This window comes from Phyllostomus discolor, chromosome 14, assembly GCF_004126475.2.
Source record: "Phyllostomus discolor isolate MPI-MPIP mPhyDis1 chromosome 14, mPhyDis1.pri.v3, whole genome shotgun sequence".
Classification (NCBI taxonomy): domain Eukaryota; kingdom Metazoa; phylum Chordata; class Mammalia; order Chiroptera; family Phyllostomidae; genus Phyllostomus; species Phyllostomus discolor.
This window is the reverse complement of record NC_040916.2, coordinates 20,322,616-20,349,224: the sequence shown is the minus strand read 5'-3', so window position 1 is coordinate 20,349,224 and position 26,609 is coordinate 20,322,616. Positions and strand designations below refer to the sequence as shown.

General features: G+C 56.9%; 1 protein-coding gene across 1 annotated transcript in view; it reads left to right on the top strand.

Annotated features, from left to right (window-relative positions):
* Positions 1-1,973: 1,973 nt before the first annotated feature.
* PAPPA2 (pappalysin 2) overlaps positions 1,974-26,609 on the top strand; it is a 183,004-nt gene continuing 158,368 nt past the window's right edge. Inside the window, 2 exon segments of the mRNA XM_028530897.2 lie at positions 1,974-2,752; positions 2,754-3,633. Of these exon segments, the coding sequence (XP_028386698.1) occupies positions 2,708-2,752; positions 2,754-3,633 (925 nt within the window). The 5' untranslated portion in view covers positions 1,974-2,707.

Below are 26,609 nucleotides of genomic sequence, written 5' to 3'. Positions count from 1 at the left end.
CTGAACTGGAAGCTTGAGTCCTGTGTGGCTTCTTGAGAGCTTATGAATGGATTGCTAGCAGCCGGGAGCCAGGAGGGACCTATGGGGGTGCAGGACCATCCCCACAGGAACGGGGGAGCGAAGCACGGGGGCTGCCGCCTCCTCGCTGTGTTAGCCCTCCTTCCTGAAATGAATGGTAGGAAACCTTTCTCCGAGGGCTGTGGGGGGGGCACGAGGGAGGGAAGTTTGGGGCTCCTTCTCTTACCTGAGTGTCTTCCCTCCATTTTAGACTAAGGTCCCTCTCCTGCCTTTCGCCCCTGGTTTCCCTCTCTCTCTCTGCCCCCCCCCCCCCCCGCTTTTCTGTCTCCCTCTGCATCCCCCCACCCCCTTCCAAAGCCCCCCAGTCCTCACTGAGCTTCTTGAGGAAGAATACAAAGAAACGAAGGGCTGAGTCAGGGGAGCGAAGGGAGAGTGGAAATGGCAAGAGGAGTGAGGACAGTCCGGGGTCCACAGGTTTGTTTCGTGACATCCACGTGGCTGCATCGCCATCTTCTTGGGGGACTCGCTCTGGGTCTCCCGTGGACGCAGCCCAGGGAGACAGGGCATGCCCCTGACGGGGTGTCTGGGGCACAGCATCCTGAGAGCAGAGAAGTCAGTGGGTGGCTGGGGCAGAGGAGCCTGGAAGACCTTGAGGAGACCCAAGGCAGGAGAGGCACCGTGATCGCCCTCCGAACTCTGTGGGCTGTAGGCTTTCTGTATGGGCAGCACGAGCAGTGGTTTCAGAAGTGCAAGTGATTTTCCTTCCTACTGAATGAAGGGCCCAGTATATCTCTCCACCTATTTTGTGCCTCCCTGAGGCCCAACACCCTTGCCGGTGTTGAGAATCAGAACCCTGCTGTGTGTGTGTGCGTGTGTGTGTGTGTGTGCGAGCGCACACACGCATGTGAGTCTCCTTGAGGTAGCCTGCATTTAGGCAGCGTTATCACAGAGGTGAAAACCACATTAGCTGCTCCCCTGCCCTGGCCACTCGCTTCAGATCAGCTGGAAAACACTTGCGTGGGTCCGGCTGCTCGTTTTTTGCGAATTACTTGTTTTGAGCATCTCGCTTGTTTATTTGTTCGCTCAGCACATGGTGCCTTGGAGTAGTAACCAGAGTGAGAAACTTCAGAGGGAGCAATCATCTCCTTAGAGCAGGATAATTGATTTTCTTCTTTTTTTCCAAATGTCCTGTATACAGTGCATGTGGGGTGTTTTGTTTTAAATCCCAAGTGATTCATGTAAGAAAAAAAAATAGAGGAGGTTTGTGCAGAACAGTAGAAGGAGATGCAAGTGGTCCCTAGAAGGCTGGTGTGGATTTACTAGGCAGGGCTGCTCCCAACACACGTGAGTGTGTGAATGTGTGAGTGTGTGTGAGTGTGTGTAAGTGTGTGAGTGTGTGTGTGTGTGTGAGAGACAGTGGGGGGGGAGACATACAGAGAAGAGGGCTCCGACGCCGTATTGATTGTTTGCTATCGATTGTGTAGGCTGCGGCTGCTGAGAGAGAAAGCCCGAGACGTTTCTCGGGGAAACCGAGAGTGGTGTCTGTCCCCTGTGCCTCGGCGAGGTGGGCAGGTTTGCAGGAGGAAGGAGGGGCGGGGAGTGGGTGGAGTGACACTCTGAACTTATTAGCTTTGACATCATCGTGGTCTTTAAATGAAACAACCGAGGAGATCATTGTAGGCAGAGTGGAAGGGAGGCGGGGAGCAGGAGGGACCAGAGTGAACAGGTCCCCTGAAGTGCATGCTCTTCTCCTCACTTTCTTGTCCATCTTCCCAGGGACCCACCAGACTCCCTGAAGGTCGAGTCCGGGGCTCCCAGCCTCATCTGGTTATTAGGACGGCGGACCAGCACCCCGAAGGAGAACTCGACGGAGACCTGCAACATATACTGACCAGTCCGAAGGGGATTTAAAAACAGGAACAAAACCTCCACCACCCCACCGCCCCGAGCCCGGGGCTGGCCGGAGCGTGCCGACCTGCGGGGCTGACCGGAGGCTGGACGGACTCGGGCTGAGGACCCACCTGCAGGGTGACAGTTAAGTGCCGTCTCGGGTCTTTGTGCACCCCGGGGCTGCCTGCCCCTTCCCAGCAGCATCAGACTCCGGGTCTCTGCATGCCCGTCCTCCTGGGCATTTGTCTGAAGGTGATTGTGGTGTAGGTGAAGGACTACGGAGAAGAGGCAACTCCTGGGAAGGACCAAAGTGCAAGAGAGGAGAAGGGTCTTTTTCATGACTGTAGGTCGCGAGGGCTGCGTGTTTGTGAGCGGGTGTGCGTTTGAGAGGCTTTGGCTGGTGTCCACGTGTCCCTCCTCTAGAATCGGCGAGGGGAGGGGCCGTTGAAAAGGGGGTAAAAGAGGAGAAACCTGAGCTCTCTGGAGGAGATTCAAAGGAACCCGGGGAAAGGAGCTGCGCTCTGTGAGGACCGAGCTGGAGCAGGGAGGGAGGCGAGGGGCGAGGCGAGGGCGCACACCGGGTGGGGCGTGGAGTGCCCGTGGCACTGCCCCCGGAGCAGGTAGCCAGGAGAGGCACTCTTTGGGGGCCGCCTGAAAAAGTTTGGTCTGTGAACAGAACAGTTTCCCCGGTGACCGCGCGTCCACGGCCGGCCGGCTCTTTCTCTCCAGCCCGCCCCCAGCATCCCGGCGTGGTACCCAGAAGTTGGCGCCTGCTTCTGTGTGAAGAGCCGGGGGAAGCATGATGTGCTTCAAGATCCTGGGACTGAGCCTGGTGGTGGCCCTGGCCGGGGGGGGCGCCCGGCACGGCCAGCTCCACGCCGGGCTGGCCACACAAGCGGTCCCTGGCTCAGAGGGGACGCCTGAGTGCGGTGCCATCGGAGGGAGAGCGCTGCTGGCTGGGGACCAGGGTCCAGAGACCCAGAGCTTCCCCCCAGCACCACCTGTTTGGGGTCTACCCCAGCCGTCCGGGCAGCTCCCCGAGGCCCTATCCCGCGGGGGATCTGGCTGCCCACCACACAGGACGCAGGATGCCCACCGCCCAGGAGATGGCTGAGAGCCGGGCTGGCCCAGCCCCGAGCTCCAGTGCAGCCGTGAGGAGTGAGGCTGAGCAGCCGGCCGCCCTGAGGGCAGGGGATGGTCCTGTGGGGCAGTCGGAGCTGCTGGGAGGTGATGGTGCTCGTCTTGCTGATCAAGGATCTGAGGAGTCTCTAGCTGAGGCTGGGACTCGGGAGCACTCAGCCACGGCGGCCACCGGGACCACCACCTTCACACGCCAGAGGGCACCCAAGCCGGAGACCCGAAGGCAAGGTCTGGCCAAGACCAGGCGACGTCGCCAGGTGGCGAAGGGGCAGGCAGAGGGCGAGCGTGGAGACCCCGGTGTCTCTCCCCGGCATCTCCAGCCTCGGCCTCCGCGTCCCCTGGAGCACCGGGTCCGAGGCAGCCCGTCGGAGGACGGTGTCCAGAGCGGCAGAGGGAGCCCCTACCGGGAGGCAGGGCCCTCGGACTCCCGCGGAGGAGGAGGGCTGCCCGTGCTGTACTTCTCGGGGAGGCGGGAGCGGCTGCTGCTGCGTCCGGAAGTGCTGGCTGAGGCTCCCCGGGAGGCGTTCACAGTGGAAGCCTGGGTGAAGCCGGAGGGAGGTCAGAGCAACCCGGCCATCATCGCAGGTAATACCCCCCTCCGCCTGGGCTCCCCGTGCTCCTCGGGGCGCGGCTGGCTTCGTGTCTGATGGGGTCAGGCCGTGGGGGTGCAGAGGGGGAGGGGTGGACGGAGCGGGACAACCAGGAGGGCTGGCCGGGGACAGGGGTGAGAACCTGGCTGCACCAGCACGGCAGGGCTCCCGGCCTCACTGCCGTAGTGACACAGGGACGACTGTGCAGCCATGGAGTGTCGGTCCCTCGTAGGGAGCTGTGGCCCTGCACACCGTGCTGGCGCTTGGGAGACCTCCCGCCCGCTCTCCCACTCCTCTCTAAAGGGGAAGACCTCTGGCCCTTTGTCCCTGGGGATGAGGTTCACACGCCGTTTCTCGTAGTCCAGTAGGAGAAACCCGGGCAACTTTTAAAGTCCCCTGAGAGCTCAGGACCTGGGTGGTGGGTCGCGCCTGGGCTGGGCCAGGCAGCCAGGTGCTCGGCCGCTGCGTCTGGACGGTGCCCTGTCTTGGAGCTTAGCAGATACCTCCTACCTGGTCCAGGTCCTGGGGTCCCCTCATAGTCACATGTGAGCCTGGGGACATCGGGGCTCCCTGGAAAGGGTGGGCACTCACAAGCCAGGACCCTGGTTGCTAGCCCGAGAAGGCACCTTGTGTAATGCCACGGTGTCTGTCAGAGGCAGCCTCTGGGGGTGTCACCCACACCTGTTTTTCACGGCACTCAGGTCTCAGTTTTCCCAGGCAGTCACCCGGCAGGTCGAGGGAGAGAGTGGGGTTCGAAAGAACTGTCTCCCTTGTTTTACAGAGGGGGGACTCGTTTCAAACAAAAAGTGGGGATGACACCTGACACCTCATGTACACTCCATCATTCGGTGTCACCCCTTTGCGCCCCCTCCTGCCCCCCCACCCCCGTGACAGAACCTCGCACGAGGCTAGGCACACGTAGAACCACTCTAAGCTTGTTCGTTTGGATCATCCACAGCACCCGTGGGTGTTTCCCGTCCGGAGAGGGAAACCGGGGTGGCACGGAGCCCCCCCGGGGCCGGCTGGGAATGGCGGCCCGTGGCCAGGGAGTGCTTGACAGCTGTGCGGACAAAAAACGTCTCAGGTCCCTGGGCGCCTGCAAATGAACTTCAGACTAGGGGGAGAAGTCTGGGGGCGGGGGAGCCTCTTCAGTGGGGTGTTGCTGGAACACCCCTCCTGGACACACTGTCTGCCCCTTTTTGGCTGTGATTTCTCCTCTGGAAGCTGGGATTCCCAGACACTGAGCACTGGAGCGTTTTGTGGCTTTGCTGTGCTTTATTTTGGGGTGGGAGAGGGTGGGAGGTGGGGCGGGGGAGAGAAGGGGCTGGGCTGTCAGGGAGGTGGGGGGAGAGACCAAGGAAAAGGAAGCCCTTCCTCTGGGGCCAAGGGGAAGGAATACTGAGATGGTTATCTGACCAGAGTTGGCAGTGCCGCCACTTTTCCCAGAGATGACATCTCCGTGCTGCCGGAGCTGGCTCCCCGGTGCCCGTCTGCCCGGGGGCTGCATGCCCGCGGTCTCGCCGTCTCTCCCCGGGGCCGGGGCTCCGTGCACCCCTCCCCTCACAGTAGCAGCTCGGGGCCCGGGGAGCGGTTCCCTGGCTTCGAGGCGCGAGGGGAAGACCCAGCAGGAGTCCGTGAGGGGGGCTCTCGGAGACTCTGGCCCTGGGCTGTGAAACCTCAAACCTGGGGAGACAGACTCACGAGCGTGGGTCCCTGGCCCCTGGCCCCTGTCCTGACCCTTCGGCATCCTCCTGTCTTGTCATGATGGGTTCCACTCACGGCGCTCCCTGTGACATCTCTCCCACCCCCAGCCCCCTCCCTTGACCACCTGTCCATCCCCACCGGCCGCCCCCTGAGTCACCACTGCACGCACACTCAGACCCTCCTCCAAAGCGCCCATCTGAACCCTCTTAACCTCCCCAAGCATGTAAAATCAGGCGGGAAATCTGTTGCAGACAGCCTAGCTTCTGGGGTTTCTTTCTCCTCAAATCAGAGTGGACCCTCTGGCGTCCTGGTATTTCCCCCTAAGTCTGCACCAGGAAGGGCGGGGGCGGGGGCACCAAGGGCTGTCTCCTCTCCAGCTCCCCCCACCCCGCCCCGTGTCTCCCTGCAGCCTTGAGCGCATCAGAAAATGTTCAGGACAGACTGAGGGTAAAAGTGTGGGAAAACGGGGGAGAGGAACAGGCCTTCGTTCTTCAGGATTCTAGCAGCCACACTCCCGCGGGCTCAGGCATACCTGTCTCCTCGCGCTGTGCATAGCTGCCGAGCCTCACGGCCCGTGGTGGGGGACCCTGCGGGGGCTGAGGCCAAGGGCAGCCCCTCTGAGGAGGAGCGGTCTCTGATTCGCACTTATTTACACCCCTCAAGAGAACGGCCCGCTTTCCTCTCTTGCCTTCTCCCTGGCCCGTTAGCAGGCCTCCTCTCTTCCCGGGGTGACTGTACCCGCACCCCAAGGGGCAGGAGGGCACCTCTGGGTCCTGTTCCTGGGACTGAAAGCTAGTCAGCCGCCCACTTGACTGCGGCTGGCCCGGGTGCCGCAGGGCTTGGCCCCCACACTCTTTCCCAACAGCCCCCAAACCTCGGCCTCCACAGCCCTAACCTAGGCCTGGTGTTCCCGTTCTCCGTCTACCCACCAGGGGCATTCTCTCCTCATCCAAGACGTCTTCATCAAAGACGCCAGCCAAGGTGGAGAGGGACCCCGAGGTGTGGGGCGTCGGGGGATACTTCCCACACAGGGCACCAGGTGGCAGTGTTGCTGCACGCACAGCAGAGCTGGCCAGCCTTTGGAAGCCACGTAGTGGGGAATAGCCGGGAATGTTCTGGTTTCCTGGAGGGCCGTCTCCGCCCTGGCCTCTGGGCTGTGTTTAATCATCCCCTCCCAGAGGGTGGCTGGTAGGCATCCCTTAGGGTCGGCTTCATCCAAATCTTTTTGCAGGGCCCGTGTGAAGGGGCCACACTGGCATTTTGGGGTGGGTGTGGGACTAACTTTTACCTCGGAGCACCTAGTAAGGTATGTCAATGCCAAATCACTGTGTCGTATGCCTGACGTTAATGTAATGTTATATGCCAACTATACTTTAATTGTAATTGAAAAGAGCTTTATTTTCCAGAGTGAACATTAGGGAAAAAAACATCAGCTAGGGTTACCTCCCCGCAACCCCCCCCCGACAAACGAGGGAGTTGCATTCTAGAAAGGATTGCCAGAGGCTGAGGACAGTGTGGGCCCCCCCCCCGATGTGAGGTTCTGGGTAATCCTGCAAATTAGACCTCGGGGAGCTGCCTCTCTCCTGTAGCTCGGAAGCAGGGCAGTGAGGTGTGGGCAAGCACTGGGTGCAGCTGCAGCTGGGGGGTACGTGCCCCCTAGGAGTAGCCTGAGGTCAGGAGCCCATTGGGATGGACCCCGGGAACTCAGTGGCGGACGGAAGCCAAATTCCGTGCCGTCCCGGTGTGAGAGCCCCAGCACCCACCCCTGAAACCGTCCTGTGCCTCTCCCTCCTTCTCAGCGTCCTTTCCTCTCCTTCACCCCCAGCGTACACAGGAAAAAAAAACCCTATTAATAGGTTTCTCCTCACCCGTAATTGGTTTCGAATGTTCCCGGAACGTGCCCAGCCGAGCAGCCACCTGCAGCGCCAGCCCGCGGGAGGCCGAGTCCCTGAGTCCCTGGCAGGACAGGGCTGCAGCCCAGGCCCCCAGGTTTCTTCACTCAGCAAATATCTGGGGGGGGGGGGGGCTCACCGTGCAGAGCGCCATGGGGGGCACGCAGGTGTTTAAGAGACGGTCCCTGACTCCAAGATGAGTTTTCCCCTGTGAGGGTCCAAGCTTCAGAGCGTCTCCCGGTGCAGAACCCGGGAGCCGGGCGGAGCTGGAGTCAGACCCCAGTCTCCGACGCTCATCATCGGCGCCGGGGTCTTCGGCACCCATCGCACCGTTCTGAGTCCTGGCTTCCTCACACGGAAAAACGAGGCAGCGTCTCGCAGTGTCGTGAGGATGCCCGAACCGGTCATGCGTGCCAGTGCCAAGGGGTCATGCGTGCCAGTGCCAGTGGCATGCGTGAACTGAGCCAAGGGGTCAGTTCACCGTGCGGCCATCGCCACGGAGGCCGTGGTTCCCGGGAGGTAACCTGCTCATCTTTGCTGCTGACCCACTAACCTCTAGCTGCTGCCCGGGCGGGACCCTCTCTTTAATTCCTGAGACTGCTAGCTTGCTCGTCTGTCAGCTACGAGTGGTGGCAGGCAGGACTTTTTTGCACGGTCATCTCAAGGTGCTTGAGATGGAATCGGGGCCTGGGGGAGCTCTTGTCTCTTAAACTTGCTTGTTTTCTTCGGCCCGGGCAGTAGTCATTCGAATAAGCAGGACAAGGGTCCTGGAGTTTTTATAAGGTCGCACACCCTTTCGAGAATCCGATGAGAGCGAAATCACTCCCCTGGAAAAGGTGCAGGTTTGTGTAGTTTATGCCATTTTGGGGGTTTCTCTGGGTTTCCTGGTGGCCAGAGGCTGCCGACGGCAGGTTGGAAGCCTCGCGTTTAGGGCGTATTGTTAGCTTTCTGTCGCTGTTGTCGTCGTCTTTGGAGTGACACCGGAGGAATGGGCTGGCCACCCCTTTTCCCAGTCGGGGAGCTCTGGGCCGAGGGGAGGAGTTGTGTCCACGTGGGGGGTGGAGCTCCACGGAAGACAGGTTCACAGACACGGGTGCGTCACCATGGATACAAAGAGGATGTTGCTGCGGGAGGGCCGCAGGTGCTGTCGTCCCCCGTTATCCAGCAGGACTACGTGGGAGCCCCAGAGCCACGCCAGGCCTTCCCAGAGCTCCTCTGAGAGGAGTCCCCCCGCCGCCCCCGAGTCCCAGCTGCCTGTTCGCACGTGCTTGGAGCCAGAGCGAGTGCCAGGGGCCCAGACGGACGTGCCTCATGGGCTGAGCACCCGCCCTCGGAGTGGGAGAGTCGTGGCTCGAGAGCTGTTGTCGGGCCCTGGGGTGGGTCCTGTTCACCTGCCTTGACTAGCAGAGGTCTATGAGTCCGCTGGTGTGCACAGGGCGATGGGTCAGCAAGGCCCTCCAGAAGAGAGCAGTGTCTGGTGGGCCAAGTAAAGCGATCGTCCCCCCGCCCCTCCGTCGGCAGTCCGGGGCTGGCCCCCTCATGCATGCCGCCCTCCTGGACCTCCTACACCAAAGGGCGCTCCCGCCCTTCGCAGCCTCCGCAGCCCGGCGGGCGCATGGGGTTTTCTGGCGCATGACGCCTCCTGTGCGTCTCGGCTCCGTGTGGGGAGGTCCCCCAGGAGCCAAGGGCATGCCTGCTTCTCTCTGGGCATCCCAGAATGCTTGGCGCAGGGGTAGAGTCTCAGCTGTGTCTATTGGGCAGAGAAGTAGGAATTTAGGTCGCTGGCTGTCCATTCAGAATGAGGAGCCATCCATCTGAAGCCCTCGGCTCTTTGTGGAGAACTGGGGCGGCGGCTTCCAGATTCTGCCTTTGCTGCCCACGCGGGCGGCTCGGGGGCTTCCGAGGGGAGCCGCTGGGTTCGGGGCTCCCCTCCCGCCGTCAGCAGGAGCGGCTCCGGTCTCCTCTGTCTCGGGTGAGGAAGACTTTTGTTACTTTCAGAAAGCATAAGCCCCGCGATTCTAGAGCAGAGCTTGGTGTACGATGACCTCAGGGCTGCATCTGGTCCAAATTCTGAAGACTGGGTTTGAAAGTGAAGTTTTACTGAAACACAGCCACACCCATGGACTCTCCGTGGCTGCTCCTGGGCCACGTGGCCTGGTGGAGTCGTGGCAGCAGAGACCTCAGGGCCCACAGAGTCCACGGTGCTGACCGCCCCACCCAGCGTGGAGAAGGTTTGCCCCCCGTGCTCTAGAGCATCGCCTCCCCCTCAAGTGTGCACAGAGACCCCCGGGGGCTCTTAAAGCGCCTCGGCTGCCTGGGGACTCCGCCCCACAGTCTCCCATCCACGGGGCCTCGCTGCCCGCCCGAGAACGCAGGTGCTGCCTCTGCCCAGAGGCACGTGTGCCGTGGTGTGGCAGGGACGCAGGCGCGCCTGTCCCCGGGAGACTCGGGGCTCTCTCCCGATGGCCGACTCTGGCTCGAAGACTCTCGAGACGTTGCAGGACATTCCTCAGACAGCGAGGCTTTCACCTGAACTTGCTTCCCGCTCCCCTGCATCCGAGGCCGGGCTTCCATCATGGCCTGTCGGCTCTCCCAGCCTCTCGCCGTGCCCCCCCCCCCCCATAACACCGAACATTCTCCACCTCTGAGCTTCGGCGTGCTCAGCCACTGCCGTCTGTCTCCCTGGCCCGCATGGTTCAGGGCCCGGGGTCTGACTCACAGGATGCGGTCTGGGGCCCGAGGCCTCCAGGTGTCCAGGGTGTAGGCTGGGGAAGGACAGGCCCTGCCGGGTGTGGCGCGGAGGGCTTTCCCTGGAGCACAACCGTGTGAGTGTCCTGCCGTCCCCCTCCCGCCTCCGTGGCGGACGCTTGTGACTGCCGTCCTGTGCCCGTGCCCAGCCTGCCCTTTCTGCCTCTCTCTGCGGGGACAGCGCCCACTGTGCTCTGTCCCCGTCCCCCGTGAGCTGCGTGGCCACTGCCCCTCCTCAGGAGCGAGGTGGAAGCCCCCCGGGGTTCTTGTTGTAGTTCCTGGGTGGAGCACGGGTGGTCAGGTTGGAAGCGCCCGGGAGGGACAGGGGCAGGGCCGGGGGCTCAGAGTCCGCTTTGGCAGGCGGCCTGAAGGAATCCAGCCATCTGCCTGTCACTTGCGAGGCTTTGTTCTCCCTCCCCCGCCACTGCTCGGTCCTCCGTGCTCTTGTTTACGGTTCCTCTGGGGCTGCCGCCTGAGTCACTCAGAATGCGTGCACCAGGAGGCCTGGCTCCCGGCCCCGTCGCCGTCTGTGCCGTGGGGAGGCCAGATAAACAGGAGGGGAGGCTGCACCTTAGCTGGGATTCCGAGCCCGAACACTCTGCACATCCATTGCGTCCAGTTCCTGACGCCATAAACAAGTCCATAAATCCTGGGCTTCTGCAGCTCGGTGCATGGAATTAGGATGCTCTGGGGACTCGTCAATCCCTCTCTGCTCACTTCACACACCCCGTAATTCTCACACCTCCCAGCAGGCCCACCTCTCTGCTCAACCTGTGTCTACAGAGCCATAGCATCCTCTGCTCCTGTGTTCACCACCTGCCTTAGAACCATCCTGCCCTTTGATCTTCTCAACAACAGAACCTCCGAGAAATAAAGCGTAGCGGGCAAACAAAAACACCCCGGTCTCTTTGTGAGTCAGAAGTGCGTGGCAGAGAAGAGTGGTTCTATCCAAAAATGCAATATGGTCCTTGGAGCCCAAAGTCTCAGAACCTTTTGAAGTCAACGCATTACCATGGCAACCAATTGGGCTGCCATATCCAGGCATCACGGCTCGTTTCTGAATTAGAAGTCCAGTCACCAATCGGAGGGGAAGTCACAGCGCTTAGAAGTCGGTCGGTTGGTGAATCATCCTTCCACCGGTGACTCAGCATTTGCTCCCCTTTGTACAGATGATCACTATGCATTCTGGGCCAGTGAGGGAAGAAGTTAAGTAGTTTGGTTCTGTTTGTTCTCCTGTCTGTCCATCTGTCCGTTCATCCATCCAACATTTTTTGAGCTGATAGGGGCACTGTCGGGCATTGAACCATGTGCTGGAGAGTTCGGTGTGAGTGAGGCAGGGGCCGCACCTGGGCGGTGCTCGGACTGCCGGAGGGCAGCCTGCAGCTGGCTGTCACGGCCCAGCCCCTGGGGGACCCGGGCTGCCTGCTGAGTGTGAGGGCTCCCCGAGGCTGGGGGAGGAGACCTGGTAACCAGAGAGCAAGAAGGAGGCCTGGGAGGCAGCAGACTTGGGGAAAAGAGAAAGGGGCAGAGCTGCCAGTGTCGGGTAGCACAGGGGCACCCCACAGGCCAGCAGTCCTGAGGGGGCCCACTGGGCGTGGCGGTCAGGAGGTCAGTGGTGAGTGGAGAGAGGGAAGTCTCACTTCAGAGTTGGGGGTTCAGGGTTACAGTGAGTGCAGATGCGAGCAAGGGGCGAGGGGGTGAAGGCAGCGGGTCTCATGTCCTCACTGTGGGAGCCAGCCCGTGCCAGAGGACACAGGTTCGGAGAGGTTACTTATGTGCTGCTTACTCTGTGCCGGGCCCGGCTGTGGTCCCTTCACAAATGTGTGAACTCACGGGCAACTCGTGGAAGGCAGTGGAGATACTGGCACACAGAGGGGCACAGGGTACTGCCCGGGGTTGCAAGGTGAGTTCGTGCCGCGGCGGGACTTGCACCGAGTGCTCTGCCCCCAGAGTGCGTGCGCTTCTGCGGAGCTCGGAGCTGTGTCTGACTCTCAGGGCCCTGGCACCGGGCGGGGAAGGACCCCTCCCTGCCTCACACAAACCCTTCTTGGTCCCGCTTCTCCTGCGCCCGCCAGTCCAGCGCAGGTTAGCTCTGGCCGCGTGGACGCTGCTGATCTCCCCGCTGAGGGTCCACTGTCTCCTCCAGCCGACTGACTGCCCCGAAGGGAACGTTGTCCAATACGGAGCAGCCCAGGTCGCCTTCCTTCCGAAAACCCTCGGATGGCCCTGCTGAGCGCTAAGGATAGGGCTCCGCCTCCTTGGGAGGCTGTAGGGGCCCCTGCTTAGCCCCTCAGGCTACTCGCTGCCCTCCAGGGTAGACACACACTCACCCACGTGTACACGTGTGTGCACATGCGTGTGCCTCTGCATGCTCACACACACTCAGACTGTACTCACTTGCACTCATGCACACACGCCCACTCTCACTCAACTTCCAGCGACACCAAACTACTAGCAATGGTTTCTGTCTTTCCTGGCCTCTGCCCTCTGCCCTTTGCACTTTTTCTCCTAACAGGAAACTCCTCCCCCACACCCAACTTACTGGAGTCACAGCCAGGGCTATTTTTTGTTAATTGACACCTCTTCCAGGAGCTCTGCCTGGTCTGAGCGAGGTGGGCTGGTTCTGCGAGGGTTCCCCTGTGCCCTGTCGTCTTGTCGGGGCACAAAGGTCACTCGCCCTCACTCCCACCTGACTTCGTACTCGAGCTTGGGGACCTGGGGGTTGACGTTAATCAGGTAGTCTCGGCCCTACTGCCCGCCCTTTCGTTTCTAGCTTACGTGGGGCTGGGAGCTGCTTGAGGTCGGGGCCGGACTTTGCTCATTGGCGCGGTGCACTGTCTGCGAGTAAAACCCATCCAGCGCCTGTTCGGTAAGAGCTGAGCGAGGGAGGGAACCAGCAAAGGGGAAGACTCGGTCCGACAGACTCGGAAGTGAATTACTGTCCTTGGGAGCAGGCACAGAGAGAGACGTGCGGTCCTTCGGTGTTCACGGTGTGGACGCCGGCTAAGGGGTTTGAGGTCCACTCAGTAACAACAGAAGGAGGGGTCCCCCTCCCCTTCCCCATGTCGAGCCCCCACATCTACCTACGGGTGATCACGCTCCGCCAGGGACTGGTCTCCTGGGAAAGTGGAATGTAACTGCAGCCTGGTTTCCCTGTGACGAAGTTTAGACTCTCAGAAATGATGCGGCCTATTTGCTGCGTATTGACTGTGGTTTGTACGGATCGACTCTTCTCCACTGTCCGCCCCCCGGAGCTCTCGCCTCTGTGTTCCGTGCTCTTGCTCGCTCACCGTGTTTCTGTTCCAGGGCAGGCAGGGGGCCGGGAGGGCATGCCCGGGGGTGATGGTCTCACCAGTCTGAGGAGGAGGCTTCGGTCCTTTCTGTGCTCTTCTCAAGTTCTGACGCGGTCCCCAAATTCTTTGTGGCGGTGGGGGGGGGGGGGATGGAATTCTTTTAACATAAAACACTTCCAGGCAATACCTGGCTCAATTTATTTTTTTAATGGGCTCACTTGCTAATTCAATTTTTCAGCAGATGTTTATTGACCACAAAGGAGATATTCAAGATCTATTTTTGAAAGAAAGTCCAACTTTATGCAGAATCATAATAAACACTAAGCACAGCAGCTATCTATTTTATCTATTTTAGCCATTGTTTGTGTCAGGGCACATTAGTTTTTTGAAATAATTGCACAATAAAATAGCCTCCTAATCCGGCCCGTGGCACGCACCCTGAGAGCAGAGGTAATCTCGGGCCCGATTCCCTCCCTGGGTGTGGCAGTCTTACTGGGCCTTTGCACCGAGCCCAGGCTGTCATTGGCCCGACCTTGGCCTGGACCAGCCTGGTGGAGGCCCACTCCGGTTCCCTTCCCCAAGTGAGGTCTGGGATTTGGGAACGGCCTGCCGTATGTCGGGCAGCAGAAAGCTGGGCAGGACAGAGAAAGGCAGCCGCTTGCCCTCTGCTTCCCTCTGCTTCTGTTGCCACCTCTTTGGGGGCCCTGCCTCCCACTAGACTGCTCTCTTCCTTTTCCCTAGTTATTGGTGGTTCAAGTTCAAGTTCCTCAAGCTTAGCAGCTGGGGACTTCAGATTGCCCACAGGCTTCTGGGGGCTTAGCTGGATCCTGGTCATCTATGGGTAACCCCAGCACCCAGGGTGGGGCTTAGACTGGGCACTTTGGGTTGAATAAATGGAGGGAGGATGATCTGGTCTCTTTCTAGCCCTGGAACTTGACTTCTCCTGACTCCCCAGGGTCAACCATATTATCAAGCCAGGGAAAGACTTCCCTGACTTCTCTCCTCTCCACCCGACCCACCCGCTCCCAGCTCCTGGCCTCTGTACCAGCTGTCTCCTCACTTTAACTGTTCTGCCCTTCTCTCTTTGTTCATCTAATTTTTTTTCTTAATGTAGTGGCTAGGAATTCAGGGTCTGGAGCCAGATGTTCTGGGCTTCAGCGCTCTCCTAGCTGTGTGAACATGGCAAGGTGAAGTCCCCTCCTCTGTGAAGCTGGTGTGAGGGTCACTTCTGTCCGGCGGAATGGCCGTGATGGTTAAGTGAACTGGTAGATGTCACAGGCTTAGAGCTGTGCCTGGTGCACGGTGTGCGCTCAGCCAATGTCTGTTGCCTTTTGCATCCTTCCGTGGTGCTGCGGTGGCAGAAAAAGGACCCAGCGCCCGGCCTTCAAGCCACTGCCAGCCAAATGGGCCCGGGCTGGCACACCCCTCCTCCCCAGGGCCTCCTCTGCCCCCTCCAGCCCATGCACTCTCTCTCCCTAGCTCTCGTGCATGGGTGTGCTCACACCCCTGTGTGCGACGATGGGACGTTGAATTATCTGTAGTGAAACCTCAATGCTCTGGATTCCAACTCACCAGCATCCCCAACTCACCCTCACATAAGTGGTTCTCCCTTCTAGGAGACAGAGGCACAGGATTGACGATGGATTCAGAAGAGGGGCTGGTAGAAATAAAGCCTGTCCACAGAGGTGGGGGTTCAACTCCGTCCTTTCCACCTTCTGTGGCCACTGTCTCAGGGTGTGTCCCAGCAAGAAGCGGTCAGAAGGACGAGGACCTTCGGGTCCTTCAGGGTGAGCCCGGAGACACCAGGCACAGCGTCCAGGGGCAGCACGGCCCAGTGCGAGCCCAGCCTGGCCTCCCCTTCCCAGGCAGGACTCTGGGGCTCCGGGGAGGAGAGGCGCCTTCCAGATGTCACGGAGCAACAGTCAGGGACCACGTCCCACGTTTCTTGGTTCCCAGTGTGGTGTCACTTCCACGCTTTAGGTTGCCTTGGCTACTGTAAATCTCTTCGTGGAAAGCAACAGAAAACCTTTTAGAAGGGTTTTCAATAAGAAAATTAAAAAAAAATCATGACGTTGGTCCTCACGTGACCCGAAATGCCCATTAATGAGATCTCGGTTTCCCTCGCTCTTTGCCGCTCCCACTCGGAGGTCAGCTTCCAGGGTCCAGTTCGAACGCCGGGCTCTGAAGACTCCCCTGCGTTCAAGCTGAGGACAGGTGCCCCGTGTCCTCTGGTTTCTGCTCAGACTTTAGAGTAGGCGTGGCACTGAGGTTTGTGTGTCGCTGGGTATCACTTGTGTCCTGGGAAGTAGTCTGACCCCCCTGGGCCAGCATCCTGCCCGGGCGTCTCCCAGGGCCAGCCTGTGCCGGGCACCTCGGTGTGTTACCAAGGTTACGACAGGCACAGCGCTCCAGGCTGCCTAAGGTGCGGGGCATCACGCCGCCGTCCTCCTGGCTTCTGCCCAACCTACCTCTTGCATTTGGGGGTTTCTGTCCTTCCTGTCGTGTTGCTGGAATTGCAGGGACGAGCTTTCCCGTGTCTGTTAAGGTGGGAGGCCAGGCTGAGAGAGTTGCCCGTGGGCAGCTCCTCGCCTCTGCTGGGCGGCAGCAGCCCGGCCCACCCCTCCTACAGCCCGACGCTCCCTCTGTGAGACCACAGGTGTTTACCCACCGGGCATCGAGGGGCTGTGCATCGAATTCCGGGGTTACAGGACCCTTAGAGCTTCTGGAATGCTTGGGACATTTCATACTGCTCGTTCTCAGAGGTTATTCAAAATGGTTGAGATGACACCCCCCCCAAATCCACACGTTCAAAATTACTTAGGACACTCCCCTCTCCCCTGTCCCTCCCTCCATTGCATCCCACAGTCCCTCCTTCTCCCTCCTTGGGATGGAGCCCAAAACACAGCTCTAGGGGACATCGCCTAGAACTGGTGGGGAGGTGGCAGAAGTCTAACTGCCCTTCGTTCTTCTAGATCCTTCGTAAGAAGAGGTGAAAACCAGCACATTCCCACAGGGGGCTCTGGGGTCGGTCACCGCCCTGGCGGTGGGGAGTGAGTAGTGCGGGAGGGGGCGGGGGTCTTCTGTCAGAGGGATGGAGTTTTGAGATGGTCCAGGTGGGAGGACACTCTCGGCAGCTCTGCTGACTGCCCCTTCTGGATTTGACTCATGAGTGAGTCACCATTCCGACCCTGCACGAGACGTTGGCCTTGATACGATGGGAGTAGGGGGAAGTGTAAGGCAGGCGTACCTGCTCTCAAGGGGTTTATAATGCACGTGAAGAGATAAGATCCATATACGTCAAAGTGATGATAGCATTAGCCATAAGTAACAATATCAGTGCCTGTATGTGCTAAGCACATTTTTTAACATGTGTGCATTAATTTAATCTTCTCCAAACCCTATCAATTAGGTGCTGTGATCTCCACATGACGGATGGGGAAAGTAAGGTAAAGAGCATTGCCCGATGTTGCTCGCGGTTGTAGAGGTGTATCAGGTTTGGTCGACCTGATGGATCTCACACACAGCCTGCCAGCGAGCGGGGGTAGTAGGAACCACCTTGACATTCTCTGCGGGCTGCTGGGCTGGCTCCACGCAGCCACTTGTGGGTCTGGATCGAGGTCTTGGAGAGTCTGGGAATGAGGCAGGGCTGTCCCGGGAAGTTCCTCCGAGGCTGCCGGAGGCCTCGTCCAGTCTGTGGAAGGCACTAGAATGCCAGGTGGGCTATCCAGGTCATTTCTTTCTGGCCCTCATGGATTACTTTCTCAGCAAGAAACAAAAACAGCTGGCCGCCCAGGCAATAGGAAATGAAAGCCTGAAGCCTTGTGGCTTTTTGCCACAGCGAGCAAGGAAGCTTCCTTAGGGATGAGGCCCCGCTGCCCCTGACTTATTTGGACCTGTGGCAGAGCTGAGGACTCACCCGTCTGAGTTTCCCTGCCCCCTCCTCCCCTGCAGACCTGCCTGGCTGACTCCCACCCTCGAGTGTTGGCCCACCGAAAGTCAGGAACGTCCCCGTGTGATTCCTTCCACCCCCGTGCATGATGGGAGCACGCCGACCAGGAAAGGCGCCCCATGTAAGCGGTTGAAAAAACGTGCCGGGGAGACGCCTGTGCAGCCTTCCAGGAGCTCTGCCCCGCTCCCCTTTGTCAGGGCCGGGGCTGCAGATAAAAGGCCGAGCCTATTCCTGTCTCAAAGGAGCGTTATCTAGCCCAGCAGAAAACGCCTTGCTGGCCATCTTTGTTCGCTCTCCCTGCTCCCGCTCTGCCTGCTGACACAGCCCTCCGCTCCGGGCTGCCAGGTCTGGGCTTTGATGGATGGCCCGGCTCCTCCCCCTCGGCCCCTTTGTTCCCCGGGTGCTCTCTACAGGGGGCGGGGCGTGGGGTGAGTAGTTCTGCAGAAGGCAGCAGACCCACCGCGTGTGGGGAGGTCCCAGGCGCAACATCCTGGGAAGGGACCTTGCCCTGTTAGCAGGTTGATTTATGGTCATGACCTACCCTGGCCCTGTTTTTAGCTCATTTTCCTCCTAAAAACAAACTTCCACCACACGGCATGTTTTTCCAGTTACCCGAGCTGACGCCACTGTGCGTGACTCCTCTGTTTTGCTGAAGAGGACCTCACCTTCCTGGAAGCGATGGGCGTTCTGGAGCAGCGGGCCTCTCACGCCCGCCCGATGCTGGCCCTCCCAGAGGTGCCGAGAACTCGGCGGGGGGTGCTTTCCTGGAAGTGAGGCCCCACGGCCGTGGCTGTGTCCAGGGCGGCATTTCTGTCCAGACCTCGGCCTTATCTTCTGCCACCTTCTCTGTTGTTAAGTGGTCTCCTCGGTGGGACCCCGCCATGGGTCAGTGTGCCCTCCAGAATGGCACTCTGCCCAAGGAAAACTCTCAGTAAGTCTCACCAGTGTGCTGGTAACCCAAGGGTGTCGGGTCCAGAAGGAAGCCACACATTCGGTAACGGCCAAGGAAAAGCACATCTTCCGTCATTAAGTGACAGTCGGGGGAGGCCAAGCACCTGCAGCTGTGCCGCGGAGCGTGCTTGGCCAGATGCCGCTGCCGGGCTGTTGCGGTTCCCCCGGGACTCGTGGCAAGTGCTCCTTCTGGGAGTCGAGAGTCTCACGACTCAGTCTGATGTCAGGAGCAGAGTGGGCACGAGGCAGGAGCTAGAGCCTGGTCCTCCCTGGATCGTGTGGGAAATTCACACCTGCCTAAGGTGGGCCTTTGTCCCCAAGGGACTCCCAAACGGCGAGGCTGGGTATAGAAATGGCAGCCCTACTGCGAGGCTCAGCACGCTGCAAAGACCCCCTTGCCTAGGGTGGCCCAGACAGGTTTCAAGGACCAGGCGAAACTTCAGCTGACGTTTGAAGGCCCAGCCCATCGATGGGAGTATTCCCGACAAGGGCTGAGACTGCGTTTGGGGTCTTGGTGTCAGGCAAGTGGTGTGCCGACTGCAGAGCAGGGTTTTGATGGGGGAGGTATGACTGGGGAGACGGAAGTCTCGCTGAACCTTTCTTGGCATTGGGCCTACATAGCTTCTCAGACAGGGGCCAGCGTTTTGTCTTTTCTGTTTATTTCACCACTCTGAAGTAAGTTCACACAGTGTTCTCGAAGCGCCAGTGCTCCTCTGCTTTGAGGAGGAAAGAGCATGAGATGGTTCTTTCTCCTCTTTTGTTATTGCCATAAAATGAGAATGCCAAGGACAGGTTGGTTCCCCACAATTCTCAGAGGATTCTTTTCTTTTCTCTTTTCTTTTCCTTACTTTATACTGAGTTACATAACTACCGGGGTGAACCACCTCTCTGCTCGCTAGACGCCAGGAGCGCTGTTGAGGACTGATCCCCTCTATGTGGTCTTGTGGCCCAGGGAACCCCATTCCCCCCAGACCCACGGACAGAAGCTTCCTGTAGGGGGGAGAGGGGGAGGTGACCTGTCAGAGCAGGTTGGTCGGACCTGCTGAGCGGTGGGAGCAGCTCCTGTTGGGACCCTTCTCTCTCCCCTTTCTGTTCCATCCTCCCCTAATGCAGGGTCCTACTCTGCTGGTCACAGACCCAGGGAGACACCAAGGGAGGAGCAATGGGGGACGGGCGCCACTGGCTGGGAAGCGAGCTTTCGGTTGAGCGCTCCTTCGTTTAGCTTCCCTCCCGCCTTCGGTCACGGTCCTGGCTTTGGGATGAGAGCCCCCTTCTCCTTGGGGTCCTCTAGAATGGATGCCTGAGTGTTCCATGTTGCCAAAAGCCCTGCAGGGCCACCCAGAACCTCTGTCAAATGTTCAGGAGGCAGCCTGTCAGCGTAGGGGTTGGCCGCCCCGGAGACATCAACTGCCGTGCTTGCCGGGGCCTCCTCTCCAAACCCTTCCTGGGTGGGCTCTGAGCCCGCACGTTATTTCGAGAGTTAGTTGCGTCCACCTTCCAGAAGCGGTCTGCAGATTCGTCAATGCCGCACTCACCAGTGCTTACTGTGAGTAAGCGCTTTCTTGCTTCAAAACAACAACTAACAACTTAGGTTCCAGCATTGGAGATATTTTAGTGTAGTGGAAGGAGCAGGGGCCCTTTGGCTGAACAGAACTCATTCTGACCTGTTTCTGGCCCTTCATGGATTAAGACTGTGGACGAATGACTGAGAAGTCTGTGATCCTCAGTGTTTCGGTCTGTGAGTGAGGACATAAAATTCAGCTCGTACATTTGTGGGAGGACTTCACAGGGGTGATACTTGTCCAGCGTCTGGAATGGAGAAGATATTTAATCAAAAGTAGTTTAAGTCTTTTTTCTTCTTCTTCTTTGCATAAGCGGCAGACCTCCCGAGTGCAGAGAAAGAGCCCAAGACGTGGCGAGAAGCGGGGTTCCTCCTCTCCAGGGGCCACGCCGACGTACCGCCCCATCAAACGGTTGTTAACACTCCAGCTGCGATGTTTACCATTACTAGGGTTTTTCATAATCACTCAGGGAGACTGCGGCCCAGTCTCAGAGAAGGCTTTTCTCCTGAGGGAAATTAACTCTATTAATTCCAAATGCTGGCACCGATAGTAGTAGAGACTTCCCCCACTGCACTTTTCCCTGGAGATCCCCATGAGAATGTAGCCCCGGGAAGCCACCCAGGGTCTCCAAACGTGAGTTTGGGAGTTGAGATCAGAGTACAACAAACCAGTTAGGCTCTCCCACCCCCCATTTAGTTTCCTTTCTCTCCAAGCTTAGGTTAAATACAAGGTAGGGTGTCAAGGCAGTTTTAAATTCAGTAAACACTGATGCACAATGGAAGCCAGTTCCAAGCGAGAGCTCAAAGAATGGTTCTGAAACTTTCAAGATGACGCGGTCCAAATGTTTGGCTTCAGCACCGCCACCATTTTTGGACTTACATCACCCGATCTGATTGCTTCTAACCCACGGGCTCTCATAGTTCAGCGTGGTGTTGAGTGATTTCATAAATCATATTGATGGTCTGGTCCCCCTGTTCCTCCCAAGAATGTGTCTCACATGTACATCCAAAGTTATAAAATCCCAGTTGCATCAGCTGAGTCTGACCATGGAGAGTGTGTGGGCTTAGACTCCATGCGTTTTGTCAGCTTTGCTCTGTTAGATGGAGAAGAAGGAGAAGTCTCCCAGATGTGGGGACTTGGTACTTTTTCTTTTGAGTCAAAGTCCATATTGATCCTGCTTCATGGGGATCAGGGAGCAAGGCTGGGGGCCCTCCTGAACGCATGTGGGTGAGCGTGCCGGCTGCTCTGTGAGCCCAGGCTGCAGAGGCTGGGAGGATGCTGAGAGCAGACCTGGGGTGCAGATTTTATTTTGCAGGCACCATTGGTTGCTGGGCACTCGGGAAGACATTTTAAGGCTCAGGATCCAGAGTGGAAGCAACATTTACCTTTCCCCACTTTAATAGAAAAGCGACTTTATTTTTATTTTGGAGCAATTTTAGCCATACACTAAAATCGAGAGAAAGGGGCAGAGGTTTCCCCGTATGCTCCCCGCCCCCACACATGCGTGATCGCCCCTGTGATTGAAATCACTCACTGGAATGCTACGTTTCTCTTTAACCAAGGATGCAACTGCTACGCTGACACGTCACAATCACCCCAAGTTCACAGTTTGCTCGAGGGTCCACTCTTGGTGTTGTACGTGCTGTGGGTTTGGACAAAAGTACAATGACATATTTCTGTCATTATAATATCACACAGATTATTTTCACTGCCCCCAAAATGCACTGTGCTCTGCCTGTTTGACTCTCTCCCCACACCCCTGGAAACCTTTTCATCGTCCTCCTGCTTTTGCCTTTCAGAATTCCATGTGGTGGGAGTCATGCAGCCTGCAGTCTTCACACTGGCTTCTCTCACTTAGCAACACTCACTTGAGTTTCTTTCATGTCCTTTCATGGCTCTATGGCTCTAGCAATCGAAGTCACTCTATTGTACTCTAGCACGGAGTCATATTCCATTGTCTGTATGGAGCACAGGTCACCTACCCACCACAAGATCTGGCAGCTGTGAATGAGCTGCTACAAATGTGTGTGGGCAGGTATGTGCATGGATAGAGTTTTCACCTCCTTTGGGTAAACGCTAAGGAGTGTGATTGATGGATCATATGTAGGAGGAGGTTTAGTTGTTTTTTTTCTTTTTTTAAGAAACTGTCAAACTGTCTTCCAATATGACGGGACCAGTTTGCATCCCCACCCACGGTGAAAGGGAATTCCCGTGGTCCACATCGTCACCAGCATCTGGAGCTATCGGTGTTCTGGATCCCGGCCATTCTCTGAGGCGTGGAGTGGTATCTCATTGCTCTTTCATCTCGTATCTCCCTGATGACAGCTGACGTGGAGCATCTTTTCATATGCCAGCTGGCCACCTGTCTGTCTCCTTTGGTGAGATATCTGTTGGAGTCTTTGGCCCACTTTAAAATTGGGTCTTTTTTTCCTGATTGTTAAGTTCTAAGAGTTCTTCGTGCATTTTGGATGACAGTCCTCTGTCAGGTGTGCTTTGTGCAAGTGTTTTCTCCTAGCCTGTGGCTCATCTTCCAGTTCTCTTGATATTGTCTTTAGCAGAGAAGTTTTTAATTTTAATGAAGTCCAGCTTATAAATTCTTTCCCTTATAGACTGTGTTGCTGTTTTATCTAAACAGGGATAACCACCTCCAAGGTCATCTACCTTTTCTCCTATGTTGTCCTCTAGGAGTTTTATAGTTTTACACTTCACATTGAAGTTAGTGATCTGTTTTGAGCTAATGCTAGTAAAATGTATGAGGTCTGTCCAGAAAGTATCAAGCCATGTGATATGATAAATAGAGACATTTATTGAAGAAGATACAAAATACAAGAAGCATTGTACATAGGACCATGATACCTCAGTCCCCTTTAAAGTAGGCATCTTGGGACCTCACACAGTTCTCCCAGTTGCTGTCAGCTGCCCCATTGTATTTTCCTGAATCTCACTGACCATCTGAAATCTCTTCCCTTTCAAAGGTGATTTTGGTTTTGGGAAAAGCCAGAAGTCACAGGGCACCAAATCTGGGCTGTAGAGGGGCTGAGTCATCTGGGTGATTCGATGTTTCACCAAAAAACTCCGCAGGAGACATGATGCATGAGTGGGCCTGTTGTTCTGATGAAGCTGCCAATCACCAGTTGCCCACAGCTGCAGCCTTCTGAATCATCTGAATAGTTTCTGTGGAGCAATGTTCAAGCTTAATCCAAAATCTGATGGAGACTCATTGCTCTACTCACTTAGTCATTTTGAATGTGATGGCTACACACTACACATGCTCACTCAACAGTGTCTACCGCCCCCATTGACTAGTACAGTGAAGTCGTCCTTGTTCACGCATGTGCATTCCAGTCCTCTCCGCTTGACTGCCAGGTCACATCAATGTTGTACAAACAGTTCTTGTTATATTAACAATGGCTGGACTTTTTCCAGACAGACCTTATATAAGATCTGTGTCTAGATTCTTTTTCTTTTTCTTTTCTTTTTTTCCCCTCCATGTGAATGTGCAGTTGCTCCGACACCATTTGTTGAAGAAACTAGCTTTGCTCTACTGTGTCGCGTTTGCTCCTGGTCAAAGTTCAGTGGACTATATTTATGGGGGTTATTTCTGGGCTCTCTGTTCTGTTTCAATGATCTATTTGCCGATTTTTTAGGTACTACATTATCTTGATTACTGTAGCATTATGGTAAATTTTGAAGTCACACTGAACCTCTTTTAAATGATAAAAAATCGGATCCCCAGCCAAGCAGCCACGAGAGCCCCAGCAGTCAGAGTGGGAAGGAGACGCTTGGCTGCCGACAGCTGCTTCCCTCGTTAATCTTCGCGGTGGTGGGACTGGCTCAGACCAGCTCGCCAGCACTGACGATACCCATCTCTCCCAAACCCCGTGTCAGCCACATCATGTTGGCATCTTAAAATTGACCCGTGGGCTACTCTTTATACCACAGAACTTGGCGAATGCTGCAGATCAGGAGTAGTTTGTTTCTCTTCAGAGGACTCATCGTCAAACATGAAGCAGCATAACACTGGCTTTCCATCTCAGTTGCTTTCCCCTTTGATACCTCTCTCCTGCATGCCCACTCGGCATCGTGGTTAATGTCGCTCAGTCGCTCAGTGTCACGCAGGCCCTGTGCTGAGGTCTTTCGCAGCAACCTCATGAGGTAGGTCTGTGATCGCAGCTTATGGTTGAAGGATGCTGAAGAGTAGACCAGTAGTGAGGGACAAGTTTCATTTACAGGTACGATCTACAAATGAGTAAACTGAGGCTCAGCAAGATGCTATAACTTTTCCCAGGTCCCCCAGCGTGTCAGTGGTGGACTGGGGACTGGAGCTTCTGGCTGAGTCCTACTTGTAGCCACCACGCACGGTGTCGTTCCCCCCACAGACACATTTCCTGGGCTCCCAGTGCCGGCACCTCGGTTCTCTCTGCACCCAGCCTGACAGCAGACCTCTCCGCGCCTCGATGTCATCATCTGTGTGATGAGGCTGGTGGTGCTCATCGCGCCCAGCTCAGAGGATGGCTTGCTGCTTGCATGATAGTTTAGACAAGGTTGCTGTGGAAAGCTCAAGTACTGTATACAGGGGAGATACCATTCCGTGCTAAGAAGTGAAGGAAGAAATATTTATAAAGAGAACACCATGTCCCCGTTTAGAAGAGTCAGCTGAAGTGGGTATTTCATATAAACACAGGTTGTAAGATATTATATTATAGCAGTGTCTCTGGGTGACCTGGCAGCACCTCTGACCTGGGGTTGTCTAAGCTCACCACTTGGAACACTCGGGGCTCAGGCTCCCCCGACCTTCCCAGACAGCCGTCCGACTGGGAAGCAAGGCAGCCTTAGCGTCACAGGCAGGTTTGGGTGGTGGATGTTGTCTAGGAATCACACGGCTGAGGGGATGGCTCAGTGCCGGACCCTTGACACTTAGTCCCTTGAGGGAGAACTCCTGCCACATTATGTTCCTGTTGTAATAAAGAGGCTTATCACTACTTACACTTCGAGCAGTGAGCATGTTTCATTGCAGTTATGTGTTAGGCTGAGCCTCCTGCACGGCACTGAACCTCCCATGACACCAAACAAATGCTGGGTCACTGTAGAAGCCCCCAGCACCCAGTGTGGAGGTGGGCAGCGGGTGCTGCTTCGTAAGTATCCGCTGAACCAGCGTGTGGGTCCTCCTGGGTGGTTCACGTGTCTCTCATGCCACAGCTGGCCAGCTGCAAGCTCTGGAAAGCTCCTCAGATGTTTTCATTGCAGTTGGACCATGCGTGCAGGGCACGGCCAGCAACCATGGGCGTTTCATGCTACAGTTATGCTGCGGACTCTCGGGATGTCAGAAACATTTGGCGGGAGCACAGAAACCTCCACGTGTTCCATCTGTGATACAGCCCAAGCTCCCTACTATGTCATATAAAAACTACCTTGACTCCTTTTACCCCAGGGACCTTTGTCCCTACTGTCCCCACTGTGGGGAATGGTCCTCTGTCATTCTTCTGCCTGGCCAGCTCTTACACACTCTTCAAGAGTAGGTTTGGGTCTCATCCCCTCCCAGAGTCCTCTCTGGTTTGTGGGTTGAGATTCGGCTGTGCTCTCCCTCACCGATGTCTCTGTTGACCTGAGTTCTGACTTTACATGGAAGTGACCTTCCGTGTTTCTCACCTCCCCCAGAGAGACTTCTCAAGGGCAAAGACCGGAGGAGTGTCCATGTCGGGCGGGTCCGTAAATGTTGGGGGAACTGAATTCACTGATTCCAAGTGGAATTTCCTTTTTCCAGGAGGAGCGTGACAGGCAGGTGGAATACGAACTCTGTGTAGTTTAGTAGAACAACGGCCCTGCGAGTGACCAAGCACGATTCTCCCTTCCCTCCCGCGAGGGGTGAATCTTGGAGCTTCCTGGTTGTAGATTCCATTCATGGCTAAACCTGGGTCTGTCTGAGCAGACCGCAGTCCCGGCCCAACTGCAGACGGGGCTGTTCAGTCTCACGGGAGAGGGGAATCGAATCGTCCTCCATTCACGTCCCCGAGATGAGGGGAAGGGACCTGTGCATCCGAAGAGATCCCTGGGGGAGGAGGTGGGCTCACAGCCACAGGTGGGAACACTGAAGGCCTCCAGACCCCCTGCAGGTTCCCTTTCTACCTGTGGTCACGTTGCGTCTAAACTGCTCTTCCCCGTTGCCAAGTTATTAACGATCTAATTATCTCTAGGCGCCCCTTGCTCTGTTTATTCAGTTGGACGTGAAAGTTTTGTGCCTGCATCGAGCAAGGGGGTAAGGGAGTGGGCAGTGAGCGTGTTCATCTCTCTGAGCAAGTTCCGCTCTGCACCACGGTGGGCGTCAGGGGTTATAAAGTGCTCATTGTTACAACCGACTTGATTGCGTTTGCAGGCCAGGACCGTGGGGCAGTGCCGTTTTGCCCACTCCGGGGGACTACTGTTCCTTGTGGATGGGTGTCCTTGGCCTCAGATGGCCACTGGAGGGAACAGTGGGCTGGGAATGGCATCTGGGCCGTTGCTTGCTCTCTGACGGGACTCTCTGATTCATCGGCTCCTTGTTCTCCCCAGGAGAACCATCATTTCAGTATTCAGCAGAGAAAATGGCTTCTTGAGGGGACAGGAGGTTATTACCTTTTGTAAAAACTATGGCTGTCCTTGTGGCTTCGAGGGCAAGGAAGGGGACAAGGGCCAGGAAGAGGAGGCATGGAGTAGCGTCAGCATAAGCAGCATTCGCATAAAACTACCAAAGCGAGCTCAGTGTGATGGAACCTCACGTCAGGGACAGGGTTGCCGGAACGGCGCGATAAGCGTACTGGACAGGCATCTCGGGCGGGGAATTCGTATCACTTAATTTTTTCCCATTACAAACCTATGTGCGTGTTATTCACATG